Source organism: Sinocyclocheilus rhinocerous, unplaced genomic scaffold (genome assembly GCF_001515625.1).
Source record: "Sinocyclocheilus rhinocerous isolate Xijiao unplaced genomic scaffold, SAMN03320098_v1.1 scaffold682, whole genome shotgun sequence".
Lineage (NCBI taxonomy): Eukaryota > Metazoa > Chordata > Actinopteri > Cypriniformes > Cyprinidae > Sinocyclocheilus > Sinocyclocheilus rhinocerous.
Genome location: NW_015642528.1, coordinates 665,744 through 682,222, shown reverse-complemented (window position 1 = coordinate 682,222; position 16,479 = coordinate 665,744). Strand labels below are relative to the sequence as shown.

Here is a 16,479-nt window from a genome sequence, read left to right as displayed (position 1 = left end):
AACTCTACTAAATTCAAACACAATTATTAAGTTTATGTTGTATGCCAGATAAAGCAATTAATGGTCAAAAGTAAAAAGCCAAAAATATTGTGGCACATGTGCACAATCAAATTCAGCTGAGATTTTGCCCAGCATCCTTCTCATTTTCATTGCGTAGGCAAACTAAATTAAAGCTCGTACATCAAGAATAAAATAGATTTTTTTGATTAAATGCCTCAAATGCAATTAAGCAATATAACAAAATATCTTGAAAGGCTGCTTGACCAATTAGATCAGGACCAGAATTGTTATAAATTAATTCCACTGAACGCCTTGTGATGGCGGTGAAACGTTTGGCTATGGGTTTTGGTAGAGGACTGTTCTCATAAAAAGCCCATGACCCTGACTCATCCGTACCAGAACAAACAGTTGAAAAGTTGCTAATATTGTCAGAAATGGAACACACGGGAGAGAGAGGTGTCTTACTGTGGTTTGCCTTTAGCCTGGCACGTCAGTTCCAGATTCTCGCCCTCTCTAATCAGGCCCTGCGGAAACTCCACCTTGATCGTCACCTCAGGTTTATCTGTGGAGGAGAAAAGTAAAGCACATCAGCGTCTTGTGCCCCCGGGCTGCATGAAACTTTAAACAGCCTTGGCTTTGTTCAACACTTATCGGATTGTTCTCAGTCATTTGGTTTGACTCTTCAGCATTACCATTGTTTGATACAAAATGTGCACATGCTTTTTTTCTATTAACCTTTAGAGTCATTTAAACATAATCGATACACCCTGATGTTTGCCGTGTATACAGTCAGAAGTCATGACATCACCGATGTCCATATTCAAGCGCTCTCAGCATTGACCTTTCTGCTCCGTAAGTACTGCCCTTTCTCATATCTATTAAAACGACTGGGCGCTCAATGGTTCTATTCTCCAGTGACTGGCAGCAGGTAGCCCGCTGGCTTTTTGCACCTTGCGTCAGCCTTGCCTCTCAGGCGTAGCTGCTACATTCAGCATGAAATGTGCACTTCTCCTTGGCAAGTCTCAGTTCTTTTCCAATTCAGCTGGGATTAGACTTCCTGCTGTGTTTGTACAGTGCAGCAGGAGGGGTGACATTCAAACTGACGTTGGACACATAACTAACGCTCTCTCACATCGAAGTATCCAGCGCCGTGTGTCTCGACACCATCGGAGGGTAGGATCTGACACACAGATTCAAGCGGGCCGGTCACTCGCTCCACATTTGTGTGAACTCCTTGCATAACCTTATTACACCTGTGTGCCAATTTCTGGTGTCTAATAGGATTTTTCGGTCTGTCTGGCGGTCTAATGACATGATGAAACTTAATGGCAAACAGCTTATGTAAGAAAATCATAGAGACATTTAGGACCCTTGGCATTTAATGGACTACATAAGGCTGTTGTGCTGCTGCTTTTGTAGAACATTCCTAATATCAGGCAAATACTAAATAGGCTCCTGTTTGCCAGGTAGTGTTTCTACATATAGGTACATGACAGGCAAAAACAGGAAACGGCTACCTTTTTGTTATACTGAGTGCTAATGAGTGCAGCGAGAATATAAACCATAAAAGACACAGAAAAAAAAAAACAGAACATGAAAAACACTAAAAGGCAAGAAAGTGTTACTGGCCTTTCATTAGGCATAATGGATACAAGAACAACAGTCAGGTGTGCCAAATAAAAAGAAAAAAACAATAAGTAAATAAACAAAGCAACAGAAAAAAAAAGTCTGCGCAGCCTTTGCCAATAGTAATTCTAATAGAATTTATATAGGGGTAACACTTTACAATAAGGTTCCATTTGTTAACTATTTAATGCATTAACTAACAATGAGCAATACTGTGACGAGTGGGGGCGGGGCCGAGAGCCGTGGGAACGGAGCGAGGCCGGTGGAGTAATTGATAATGAGCGACACCTGCACCACTCACCGGTCTCGAGTCTCACGGAGGAGCTCCGGAAGGATAAAAGGGAGGAGTGACGACCGTGTCGAGCGAGAGAGGACCAGGCCTGGAGTTTATTTTGTGTTTTGGTTTTGTTTGTGCACGACAGTCGTCCACAAGTCGTTCACTTGAAATCAAAATTGACTTATTTTCTTGATTCATGTTTCTGGTCTCATTGTGAATGATTCATCGCTCTCAATACAATACCTTTGCTGACGACTTTTACTCTCCCTCACGTCTTTTCAACCCTGTATGACTGACTTTCTTCTGTGGAACACAAAAGAAGATATTTTGAAGAACTCTTTTTTTGTCCATACAATGAAAGTCAATTGAGTCCAAAACAACAGTCAATTGGACCCCATTGATTTCCATTATATGTACAAAAACAAATTTTTCAGAAAATGTAGAAGAAAGCCAGTCCTATGGGTTTGGAATGACATGTGAGTGAGTAAATGACAACAGATTTTTCATTTTTGAGTAAACTATCCCTTTAAAGTTCCCAAGATTCATAGGAGAACATGGTACACTTGCCAAGCCCACCACGGTTATGTAAGTGGGCTCCACATGAGATGTGCGCTCTGAGGTTCCTGCTGTTTCCTTGGAGGTATTCATTCTCTCAAACTGACAGGTTTTAATGGCTGAGCTATGCCTTTCCAGTCCTATGCTCCATTCCAGAGCTGGCCGGCATCCAGCCCTCTAGTTTCTCAAAGGAACCCAAATCTAATATTCCCCCAGTAATAGAGCTTGAAGTGGCGTTCCATAGATGCTTATGCGACAGCACTGTGTGTACGTTCCACGGACGTGGGGGAGATATTAGAGCTGCTCCCATGTGCAACTTTAATGACATCATTCGCTCAATTTGGCAAGCAATGTGGGTTAAACAGTAGACATGCACTGATAGATGAAACAGTGGGTTTGTAATGTAAATAGTCCAGAGTCATTAGTATGCATGAATCAGGATAAGCAGCAGACCTTGCGTTGGAGGCAGGTCATGCATAAGGGCCAAGGAAGTTACAAAAAATCCACACAGAGTGATGCTGAGTGTCCCTGTGGATTCAAAGGGCGAAAGATTAGTTAGCTGAAACCATGTCAAAGTCGCCCACAATAACCCCCAGATTCCACTCTTTCAATTTCACCATGGCTCTTACGGCACTTTGAATAGACTGGATGCTGAGTGAACGGTGACTTGACTTTGACCCACGGATTTCACACTTTCTTGGATTTTAAAGTGTACGACGGGAAAAAAATAAGCGTCAATGTCCTGACAAGATTTATCACATTATTTCAGGGCAGACGTTTCAACTGGCTTTTTGGCAATCGCTGAATTTGTTGAGTGCTTTGCCCACTTGATGCTTTCCTGTTTGACCTCTTCTATCAACAAAAAGTGATCTGTTGGCCTTCTATCTGTCCAAATTATACCCTGTCAGAGCTAACATTTCTGTGTCCATGATGGACAGCCTGGTCTAAAGCGAAATAGAGAAAGAGAGAGAGAGAGAGAGCAGTCCGCTCAGAAGTTCTGTAAGAGGAATATCCACCTGTTTGTCTCAGCTCTATGGAGACTCCTTCCATTTCTCCCCTTGTCATCTTCAAACTCTTCGCATGAAAGGCTCTGAGTGAAAGTTTCTGGCTTTGAAGCTTCCCCTGCATTAGTTCCTTTCCAAAGCTCGCTCTCTCTCTCTCCTGAGCACTAAATCCACGGAAAGCAGCGCCACCGGCCTCCGGTTTGTGTGTAGCTGGTGTGCCGGACAGAAAAGGTCACTCTAATTCTAATAACACAATTATTGACACGAGATATTGTTGTCATTTCTTAGCACCGCCACCACGGAGCGTTTAATTTCCCTGAAGCTGCTGAACTGCACATCGGTGGAACTGTTTGCATGGTGTAGCTATCAATATTTCTGGCTTATTTAATATCCACAGCGATGATTTTCTATTTTCTATTGTAAAAATGAACTCCATTAAGGCTGCCTTCACTCAATGATTTTTAACATTGATTGTTTTCCCAGTTTCAGCAGCACAATTTGAAAGAAGAGTGAGCCAGACAATGACTCGTGCACCAGCTCTCCCCGGAGCATGACAAAGGCTGGCCGTGAGCACGAAATCCAGTTAAATAGCACAGACAAAATGGTTTTAAATTTTTCTGCTTTAAGTTGGGCACCAAATATCCTGCAGTTTCTGGAGATGTGTTGCCTTTGGTAGATAAAGGTCAGGCAAAGAAACCTTTTCCGGTGATCTTCTAAACCCAGTGGCAGGCAAGATTAACCTCAAGAAGAATATGCTTGAGGACCCAAATAAAACATCTTTAAAAATCACATCTGTACAAGGCTCGAAATTGCGACCATTTTGGTCGCATATGCTCCCGAAATTTAATCTGTGCGACCTCAAAATATATTTGGGAGCATTTGTGTGAGTGCATATAATTGTTGTCGTGCGACCTGTTTTAATTTCTCTAAAAACGTTCAGAGTATGTGCCTTCTGAGTGTTGATACGGTGACCTGTCTGCCGTTCTATGAAACGTTAGGCTACATAACCAATTAAACTTCATCTTTACATTCTTAACTTTAATGCAGATTTTAGATTGGTTAATATTAGCTGTCAATCACCCAGTCACTGCTTTCCGCTGTCAGGTGACAGGGAGCTAACTACCGCGGGGAATGTAAAGGGCTGAAGAAGAGAGAAAATAAAAAAAGAAACACTGACAGATTTATTTTGTGAACCACCTAAAGTTACAAATAATGGTGGTGGTGATAGCAGTTTTCGGAGAGACTTCTAGTGGCTCCGCTATGAAAATGGTTCTATGCACTGCGTTCACTGTAAAGCCTGCGAATGTGGGACGGAGTTTGCAGGTAACAGCGTTCGCCACCGAATCTACACATTTCGTAATTGTTGTTTTACGATGTGCGGTTTGACATTATTGAGTATATTGCAAAATCCAAACAAAACACACCTACAGAGAGTGCACGCATACATGACGTGAAGTCTGTTAGGTTAAATTAGTGCGCGTGCGTATTTAGAGTGTGTTCTTTCATGGCATGATTCAGTCTATTAAAATGCATCACAAAATTCAAGATATGGGGCCTTTACATAATTTCATATAGTTCAGGGGTAGGCAACGTCGGTCCTGGAGTGCCGATGTCCTGCAGAGTTTAGCTCCAACCCTGAAAAAAAACCTCACTTGTCTGTAGCGTTAGTAATCCTGAAGACCTTGATTAGCTTGTTCAGGTGTGTTTGATTAGGGTTAGAGCTAAACTCTGCAGGACAGCGGCACTCCGACGTTGCCTATCCCTGATATAGTTAATCAGTATCACAAGAAGAGTGCTGTTTCCTCCAAAAATCAGCCTGATTACAAATGTGATATTGATTTTATACAACTGTTCAATAAAAAATTAGTTAATATTAAGAGACTTACGTTTTAGACACTATATTAACTCTTTTTGCTCCATTTCGCCTGCAAAAATAATTCCAAGCAGTCACAGCGCTGTTTTGTGTCTCTGAGCAACATAAGGGCGTTTCGTTCCTGAATGTATCATTCGTCAAATGATTCGGTTCAATCGCAATGACTCACTTATTAACAGTGACTTGCTGCCACCTGCTGGCGGTTTTAATTTCACATTTAAAGTTTCAAATATTTCAAATATCAGTATTCAACGTTTTATGTTTACAATATTAAAATATTATTTATGCATGTGTAACTGCAGGCTAAATGCATTCATGTCCTGCATTAATTAGTGTGTAAATGCATCTAAATGCCATTTCAGAGGCAGCTTCTGTGTTTCCTCTGCATTGCAAAGATGAATTTTGTTGATTGATACTTTCATTTGCTTGATAACAGCCCAAATGTCTTATTATAATTGACTAATTAAATATAATAATTTGACTCAAATGATAATGCACACTTTTAGAAAAAATGGCTTTAAGGTAAAAATGACCATAAAAGGTAAAAATCTATTTAAACTTATTGGAAAAGATTCATTTCTGTCACTGCTGTGAACTGACCACCACACAGAATATGAATATAAAAAATTTTAGGAGTCAGCTGTCCACTGTAGTCCTTAAGATATCAGCACAGTAACACTCAGTCAAATTATTGTTATCGTTAAAATCCCAGAAAATATCGAGATATAATTTTTTGTCAATATCGCACACCCCTAGCTGCCAGCCGTTCGGTGCAACTGGCAGAGCTGAATGTAAAATTTAACACCGCATACACCATCCTAACCCTTGCCAAAGAAGAGCTTAACTTTAGGTTGTTTACAAAAGAAATCTGTCAGTGTTCTTTTCATTTTCTCTCTTCTTCAGCCCTTTCTTTTTCTCGAGGTAGTTAGCGGAAAGCAGTGACTGAGAGATTGACAGCTAATATTAACCTATGTTAACAGAATGTAAGGATACAATCTGTTAATATATAATTTGTAGTTGTGATGCTCATACATTTTTGGTGAGTGCTCCTAAATTTTTGCTGGTGCTCCTAACTTTTTGAAGTTGGGAGCACCAGTGCTACCAAGTAAAAAAGTGAATTTCGAGCCCTGTCTGTATCACAGAAGACAGTGCCCAAGGCTCTCCTCCAATCAGAGTCACAATCTCTGTGTCATGACTGAATTACCCAAGCGCAAAAACATGCTTAATCTTTCATCACAGGCCAGGTGACATGGCAGGGCTAATGTCTGCTCTCACAAGGGAAAGGATAGGCCTGACTGATTTCTAACACAAGGACAAAGATAACAATAAACTTACTAACTCTACACAACTCCAATGAAAAAAGGAGGAAGAAACACACCTTTATCTAGTTAAAAATAAATATATTTACATTATTAATATATGTTACCATAATATACTATTATTTAACAGAACTAATTCAATATGTGTATATTTAAAATGCTGTCACACATCCTCTATAATGTTAATATTTAATCAATAATGAGTAATTCTACAGCTATATTTAAAATACTGTACATTTAAAATGCTATCATGCTGCTGTGACGAGTGGGGGCGGGGCTGAGAGCCGTGGGAACGGAGCGAGGCCGGTGGAGTAATTGATAATGAGCGACACCTGCACCACTCACCGGTCTCGAGTCTCACGAGCTAGCTCCGGAAGGATAAAAGGGAGGAGTGACGACCGTGTCGAGCGAGAGAGGTCCAGGCCTGGAGTTTATTTTGTGTTTTGGTTTTGTTTGTGCACGACAGTCGTCCGCGAGGGGCTGTCGTGCTATTTTGTGTTTGTTTGTTTTATTAAAGTTTGTTTAAATGTCCGCCGGTTCCCGCCTCCTTCTTCCCGATCTACAAACGTTGTTACAGCTGCCCTCTGCTCTCACATTGTACTTAAAATTTTTTTTTTGAAAAACACCTTTATCCAAAGATATCACTTTAAATATATTTAAATTACTGTTATTATTCACATAATATTCAATTTAATAATAATTAGCAATTCTACATCTATATTAAAAATACTGTCATGTTGTCCTTAGCTCACTCACATTGTAGTTCAGAAAATAAATAAAATAAATAGTAAATATGTTTAAAATACTAATAGTTGTTAGTCACATAATATAATATTAATATGTAATTAATTGAATAATAGCAATTATATATATATATATATATATTAGGGCTGGCCAAGTTAACACGTTATCGCATTAACGCATTAATTAATTAACACGACAATATTTTTTATTGTGTATAAACGCAGTTTTTTAAAATATTTTTATTTTTATTATCATTATTACACATACAGACAAACCATGGGTCACAGGAGGGGTGGGATGTTGATCAGTACTGGCTTGGGATGGGTGTCATCACGCGTGTCAACCAATGAGAGCATTTGGGGTGGGCCAAAGACTGCAGCAGCAAATTATTTAGGCTAAGCATCAACATTAACAAACCACTGTTCACTGTTGTTTTTAACAGAAAAGAATGCAATGTGCTCGTGCATAAGTGGGAAATAGGGAGTTTCCAACAGCACGCGAAGACAGCAGAGAAGCGCTCACGCTCAGCACAGTGGAGTGCATCGCTTTATTAACTTTGTGGTTTATTATTTTGAGTCGTTTGGGACGCGGTTACACACGGCCCTCTCACAATTACAGATCTTTCACTTTTGCCGCTCAGAAATGTTAACGCAATCATGTTCCGGCGCGGTTAGCGCTCACACTACATGCGTGCCGCGCCCGAGCCCAACTGAACCGTGCTCTGGCCCACCTCTTCCAACCGAGCCAGGGATGGCTAAACGAACCGCGCCCACGCGTGGCACGGAGCGATCACACTAGTCAAACGAACCGGGCTTTGGAGGTGAAACGCGCTCGGCCACGGTTAAGATTGCCTAGTGTGAGTACACCCTTAGTGCCTTCACGTGCTATCAGAAACTTCCTATTTCCCACTTATGAAGTCCTGATTACGAGATTGTTGCGTTCAAGTGATTTGTTGTTGGAAAGAAAAACAATTTAATATTCCATTGGTTGATAACCATAAACATTCACCGCACTAGTATGACATAGTATTCACATAATATAATATTAATAAATATCTCTTAAAGTGCCGGTTCACTCACATTGTACTTCCAGGTACTTTTGCGCCTGAAAGTCCTTGACCGCTGGATGGTCGACAATGCAAACCACAGGAACTCCATCATCCTCTCTCGTGACAGTAAACCTCAGCCAGCTAGTCACAGTGAACATCCTGTCATACGTGGCCTCCACTTTAGATTTGCCTGTGAGAGACAGAAACCATTGAGAGACATACAATTCAAAATTAATCGCTTTCATTATCATCACTGTCAAGAAACCACGGGTGGCTAAATGTATTGAAGGCCACAGTATATGTTACATCCTGTGAGCCATCTAACAAAGTGGATCCCCTAACGACTCGCACATATGTGACATATGGAGGCTCGCTGTAGCTTATCGATGACATGTGTACAGTAAACAGCCCCCTGCAGCTTCACCTGAAATGTGACCATATGGGAGGAGCCATGTGGCTGAAAAACAGCCCCAAATCGCTTCCTTTCGAGTCTTGTTATGCAGCTGTCACTCATTGGCAACTGTGTGGGCTGTGATGGTGTGTTTGTGCTTTATGAAGTGAGATATAATGGCTGTAGTGGATGCCTCTGACCCGCAGCCCTCCTTCAGCAGCATCAAGTGGGCATGAAGAACACAAAAGATTCGGAGTCATTGTGCGGCTCCAGACAATAGCCTCGCAGCACCGCACAGACCTCCATCACTCAATTACTGCTCTGGCCTTGTGGAGAGAAACATGCGTGGGTGGAAAGAGAGGAAGGAGGAGAGAAGGGGTGAGCGAGAATGTAAGAGAGAGAGGGACCTATTGTCCTGTTTGTGTATTTGTAAAGAAAACAAATCCACTTGACCATTAAAAAATGAATTAGATGTGGTAGTGACAGACTAAAAGAAAAGAAACATACAAATGTGAGTTTGATGGAGGGTAAACACCAACGTCACTTTATTATAGGTGTGTAATTTATGTGCCACTAGCAGAAAATATAATGACTGTTTTCAAAAAGGTTTCCTCAAACCATTCCCTCTGTCTTGCTCCAAACTAAGACCACTGATTGAGCCAATGTTACCATGTCGAGCTGGTTTTGATGGTGTTTATGCTTTTCAGGAAATCAATGGCCTACTGTACCTAAAAGGAATAGTTCACACACAAAAATCTGTCATCATTCACTCAGCCTCTTGTTGTTCCGAACCTGTATGACTTCATTTATTCTGTAGAACATAAAAGAAGATATTTTTGTACATATAAAGCTGTTTTGGACCCCATTTGGAACAAAATGAGGGTGGGTAAATGATTAAAGAATTGTCATTTTTCTGTGAACTATCCCTTTAATCTTGGAGAAATTACTGTACTAGTCATAGTTCAGACGCGGCCTGGGCCTCGGGCCTGTTTTAGGCTGCTAATTTTTATATTTTAGACATCTATCAATTAGTGATGAAAAAAATTGCCACGCTGGTGGAAACAACACGAGACTGTGCTACAGCGACTGTCAAGAGCGGCTCTGTTTAGTGTCCTGCCAGCAGCAGTAGCAGCATGCGTGCCGTCAGCGCAGTTGAAGAGATCTGCGTTCAAACGCACGCAATAGGCTAAAGCTTGCCGCAAAGCCCCAGCAAAAATAATTACCATGAATGTGTCGGGGGGAAATAGTAAGGAGATATTTGAATTATTTACTAATAAACTGGTGTTTTCTGAGTTGGTGTCGCAAAGATGATGACAATCCTGACTCGCCATCTCCTCATTACACGCGCCTTTAGAGAGAAGTGCATCTTTACGGATTATGATTATAATGAAAGAGTTTTTGTTTTCGATTTGTTTTATTTCGTTAAGTGGTAATTTAAAGCTTTCTATAGATTTATTTATCATGTCTGTGAGGCATGTATTTGTTGAGTTTCGATTCATTTTTGTGAAGCGCTCCTGTTCAAGACCAGACCGCAGAAAGCGCATCATGTTTGTTTTCTTTATTTTATAAAAGCACAACGTTTTCTTGATATTGTGAGTGCACACAAATACAAGTATACCCTTTATAGTTCCGAATGATGTATTATGTACTCTTACCTTTACAAGCAAAAATGACGGCGTAGACTATTTTAAGTTGTTTCCACTGAAAAAAAAAAGCAAGTGATTGCGCTGGCGCCTCCATGTCCTGCAAAGCGAGCTTTAGCTTCCACTCTCCGCACAAACTTGGATATAGTGCACATTTATTATAGCGCAGGTTTAACGTTTAAACATTGTTATATGCTTGAACTAGTATATCTAGATTTTATTTTAGGCAAGTCATGATGATTTGACAAGGCTAAATTGATCAAACATAGGCTATGATTAGCTCACTGTCTGCCACTTGCCGCTTGGTCGTTAAAAAACAAAAACTTATATTTAATGAACGAAAAATGCTCAAAAGGTTTTTCTAAATTAACTTAATTAAAAAAAAAAAACGAAACTAAATATAATCATTTTGCCATTACATACAAAACTGAACTATTTTAATAGCTGAAACAGTAGTATAAGCCGTTTTGGGAGAAGGGGGAAAAAAGACGGGCTCGGGCCGGTAATTCTGATAAGTTGTCGGACAAGGGCCAGGCTACGGCTCATATTTTCAATATTTTCTGATGAATAGAAAGTTCAAAAAGACAGCATTTATTTGAAATAGTAATGTTTAACATTATTAATGTCTTTACTGCCACTTATGATCAATTTAATGTGTCCTTGCTGAATAAAATTACTAATTTCTTTTTGATAAAAAATAAGTCTTACTGACCTCAGTTTTTTTTGTATATTTGCATTAGCACCCTTTAAGTTATTTATGGAGCAGTTGTATCAAATATTGCAATTTATGTGTGGTTTCTATATTTCTTTTGTCATTTATGTGCAGATTGCATCTATCTTCTGGCTGTGTTATCAATGTTATCAACAACCCACAATGCTAATTTTACCATAAATCATAAAAATGTCCAAAAATGGCACTGCTGTGTGGAAATCTGGCCATCTCAATACTCAAGACAATTCCTTGTCTTGAGCATTCATTCGTTCTGCATTCAGCATTATCAGCAGTGAATGGATATTCAGACAATCATATCTCAAATAAGTGAAGACACAGAGCTCATTGAGAGCCCAGAAGCATGTCTATATTCTCCCTCACAATGCCACAGTCACTGCTGATAAAGAGATAATCACAGGTCAATCACTGTCATTCAGCCATTTCTTCATTTCAATAACATCTCCCTTTTTGAAATGCAAAGGAGCTCTGATTAGTCCCGATCTGCAGCGATACAGTGGGCTGAATATCAAAAGAGATCCTGTCCCTATTGAATTCACCATTTCTTCACATTTTTTGCTCTCTATAATTTGCCCTGCCCCCTTTTTTCCCATTATTCAACACCTTCCGATGGAAAGTCACTCCCTGGAAGAGGGCAGTCTGGAGATCTGGGGCCAAACGAGTATTTAGCAAACTTCCTTAAAGCCATTAAAAATTCTAAATCGTGCCATTGTGTTTCAGCTGAGCTTAGTGGGCTAATTGAAATGAGATTATATTTTTAAGCAATGACACAATGAGCGGGCCCGATGTCGTCTGACAGGAGGAAATTAACAACTCATTGTTTCCCGACGTTCATTCAGCTAGTCTTACGAGACAGGTGTGTGTCAACAATGGAGCAGGATGTAAAACAGAAGTACTAAACGCAGCACAAAACACGGAGAAGCCTGGGAAGGGACAATTCCTTGTCTTGAGCATTCATTCGTTCTGCATTCAGCATTATCAGCAGTGAATGGATATTCAGACAATCATATCTCAAATAAGTGAAGACACAGAGCTCATTGAGAGCCCAGAAGCATGTCTATATTCTCCCTCACAATGCCACAGTCACTGCTGATAAAGAGATAATCACAGGTCAATCACTGTCATTCAGCCATTTCTTCATTTCAATAACATCTCCCTTTTTGAAATGCAAAGGAGCTCTGATTAGTCCCGATCTGCAGCGATACAGTGGGCTGAATATCAAAAGAGATCCTGTCCCTATTGAATTCACCATTTCTTCACATTTTTTGCTCTCTATAATTTGCCCTGCCCCCTTTTTTCCCATTATTCAACACCTTCCGATGGAAAGTCACTCCCTGGAAGAGGGCAGTCTGGAGATCTGGGGCCAAACGAGTATTTAGCAAACTTCCTTAAAGCCATTAAAAATTCTAAATCGTGCCATTGTGTTTCAGCTGAGCTTAGTGGGCTAATTGAAATGAGATTATATTTTTAAGCAATGACACAATGAGCGGGCCCGATGTCGTCTGACAGGAGGAAATTAACAACTCATTGTTTCCCGACGTTCATTCAGCTAGTCTTACGAGACAGGTGTGTGTCAACAATGGAGCAGGATGTAAAACAGAAGTACTAAACGCAGCACAAAACACGGAGAAGCCTGGGAAGGTTGTGTATGTGTGAGCGAGAGGGAGAATGAGGCGGTACATCATGGGGGCGGCTGAGTTTACATTCCGGGGCTGTATGGGTGTAACCTTTAAATGATATTTAAAAAAGCCTGATTATCCTAGAGGTAATTAGGCTGAATGATGAGGACATTTAATTAAAAATAAATCCGAAAAGGCGCAGGGGCCAAAAGCAATTTCCAGCCAGTGAGTGCCAGCATTGGACCGCCTGTGTCAGGAAAAGGGTCCCTCGCTTTCTTCAATCTCTTTCTCCTCCTCCATTCAAACCGTTCCGCTATACAAGAACAGAATATTCATGTCCTGCTGTCCAACTCACTGAGGCGAACTCGTTCATCTTTAGTGCTACATTTGTCCAACTGTCCAATAATATATTGACGTTACATAAAAACAGAACACCCGGTGACAAATGAAAAGAACAATGCTGTGTAATAGCTGCCGAAACTCCCAGTGGAGAGAAATGGAGACCCCTGACTGAGCTTATCGCTAATTACCAAATGAAAACATCCGTCCAGGACTCCAATTTAGCCATCTCATTTGGGGTAGCTGTTATTAGGACAGCTTATAAGCAGTAATTTGTACATATGCAAATTGCCTGTGTCTAGACGGCTGTGGGTTAAAGGTAAGGCCTTTCGCTCACCCACACGGACCATTACGGAAAATGAGCCGAGCTTCTGTGAAGAGTATTCAGGTAAGCAGATGTTGAAAAGGAGGTGGTGACTTATGACTTTTATGAAAACATCGTAAGACATTCAAACATTTATAAACTATAGAAGAGGTATGTCAAATAATAAATATATACACTACTGCTCAAAAGTTTGGACACACTTGACTGAACTTGTGTTTCTCATAAATTGATGCATAAAACTAAACAAATGTATAAATTAATGTGTAAATAAATAAATTAATGTGCAAGTATGCAAATAAATAAGTAAATAAATAAAGATAGACAGACAGACAGACAGATAGATAGATGGTCACTACGTAATTCATATATATATACAGTTTAGTCTTGATGACTCTTATTCTAAAATGTGGAAAATAGGAAGTGGGTGGGTCCAAATGTTACACTTTTAGTTTTTAAAAATACAATTTGTATTAAGTTAGGAAATAAATCAATAACGTTTGAAAATTTCATGATACTGTACATTTGAAATTACTATTCAAATGCTTGGGGTTGGTAAGATTATCTTGTGCTCACCAAGGCGGCACTAATTTGATCGAAAATACAGTAATACTTTGAAATATTATTGCAATTTAAAATGATTGTTTGCTATTTTAATATATTTTGAAATGCATTTATTCCTGTGATGGCAATGCAGTTTTTTTTGCAGTCATTACTCTAGTCCTTAGTGTCACATGATCCGTCAGAAATCATTCTAATATGCTGATATTATTTCAAAAATTTTTCAGGATTCTTTGAAGAAAAGAAACAGAAAGTTCAAAAGAACAGTATTTACATAAATGTGAAAATTTTTAACATTATAAATGTCTTTAATGCCACTTGCTGAATAAAATCTATTTCTTAAAATAATAAATAAATAAATTTAAAAAGTCTTACTGATCCCAAACTTTTGAATAATACTGTACTGTACATTCACCCGTGACCTGCAAAGCATTACATAAATCTAACAAAGTTTGTTGCTAGTATTAAGTTGTTTTAATGCGTTTGTCTTTTCGATACATAAAGTCTCAGAGGACAGTGCACTAGGGAAAACCTCACGCTGTGGGATGCCAGGCAGAGCGAAAACAAACCTGGTAAACACCTGGTTTGTTTGTGTGTACACAATGTGACTTGACCCACCCTGTAGCTCTTTGTCTCCTTTCATCCATCTGATGGTTGCGGCGGGTTTGCTGCCCATGGAGGTGCAGGTTATCTCTGTCTCGTTGCCCTCTCTGACAATGTCCTCGTGGGACTCAATGATTGGGTTTCCTGGTGGGACTGAGAGAGGATAAACAGATTTTACAAGGCGGTCTGTAAATCAAGCACCACTAGAGTCACATTCAGCCCATGGTGCAAGCACCACTAGAGTCACATTCAGCACATGGTGCACTGATAGCCAACACAGACACTAATACTGAGAGATGAACACTTCATAGAAAATAAAGAGGTGAGTATATTCATTCTGTTTTACAAATGACATAAAGGAGCATATCTTGAGAAAGTATGAGACACGGATAACTATAACATGAAAATGGAGAAACATCTTGCTTAACACAGAAAGCAACACATCCAGTAGACTGGAATAAATCTGCTAGAACATTCTACACTGACCTGAATAATTGGGAATGTTCATAGGCATATTGTAACCAACATTTCTAAAGGCTTCCTTTTCTTTTTGGTGCTCAGTTGGATATGCCGTGATAACAGTGTTTTCAAAAGACATGCTCACTTTCATTGGTCCTTACTTCCAAGAGGGTCACTACATCTAAAATGCTTGCCTGAACAGGTCACCTAAATCTTAGGCTTTTAGCAATCTGGCATAAATGTGTGGTGTTTTTTGGACAGAGTAATTCAGGTTTCTTGCTCTCCCCGAGCAGCAGGGCTCCATTCAAGCATTCTGCTTCAACTCGGGTGTCTGAAGCTGTGGAGCCAGCCACTCGACGGCATTCAGCGAGCTCTCTGCAATCCCACTCCCTCAATACCTCTCTGCAATCCCACTCCCTCAATACTCAACACCCTGCACTAAACTCTGCTCTCAAAACGGAATAATCACTTTTAAGTGCGGGTGATTTTTCCATGCAGTTATGTCAAGACGCAGAACGCAGCAAAGCGTTCACATGTACACAAAGACACACACGCACAAACACATAAACAATAATTCTGCTGAATGGCTCCACCATGCAGCTAAGTCCTCAAAGAAAGTAGCAGGTGAAGTGTTTGTAGAGTTTTTAGAGGGCTTTCAGCAGCCCCTCCAAACAGCAGCAAAAGTGTGTGTGTGTGCGCACATGTGGGGTAATGGCTCCGTTCTGAAATATGAATGACTTTGCGCTCAGGATCTGGCTTGGCCACGTCTCGGGCCTTCTGCTAGGTGAAGATGAATGGCTATATCTTGATTCTACACTGCTGCAGCATCTCATAAAAGCTGCTCCACTCTGGTGATTGATCATAAAAGGATTTCTCAGGAAACAAAGAAGCCCTGCGTGTGTGTGTCTGTGGGTGTTTGTTTATGCGCCAAGTGCCTTATGGGAAATCTGACAGTCAAAACAACAGGTTCAGGTTTGTCCAATCCAGAGGTTCTCAACCTTGGGGTCATGACCACATGTGGGAAGATTTTATATATATATATAAATAAATGTGTTCTAAATAAATAAATAAATTACAAATATATATTCCTAGTTAGAATTATTGGCACTATTGGTAAAAATAAATAAATAAATATGAAGAAAAATTCCTCTGCTCTCATTCAAGAACAGACTCCAACATATTCAGTTGCCAGACACTACTGGAACTTCAAACGGAACCGGGTTGTATGGTCAGATGGAGAAAAAATAAAATAAAAAGCTTTTTGGCAGCAAACACACAAGTTGGGTTTTGTGCACACTAAGATAAAAACATACCCCATGCCTACAGTTAAATATACTGCTGGATCTTTAATGTTGTGGACTTTTTT

General features: G+C 40.0%; 1 protein-coding gene across 6 annotated transcripts in view; it reads right to left on the bottom strand.

Annotated features, from left to right (window-relative positions):
- LOC107756106 (cell adhesion molecule 1-like) overlaps positions 1-16,479 on the bottom strand; it is a 328,363-nt gene that overhangs the window by 51,733 nt on the left and 260,151 nt on the right. For all 6 annotated transcript variants that reach the window (XM_016573093.1, XM_016573096.1, XM_016573097.1 and 3 more), the window contains 3 exons: positions 14,670-14,807; positions 8,478-8,636; positions 466-562 (listed from right to left, as the gene is read on the bottom strand). In XM_016573093.1, coding sequence (XP_016428579.1) covers positions 466-562; positions 8,478-8,636; positions 14,670-14,807 — 394 coding nt within the window. The remainder of the gene's footprint in view (positions 1-465; positions 563-8,477; positions 8,637-14,669; positions 14,808-16,479) is intronic.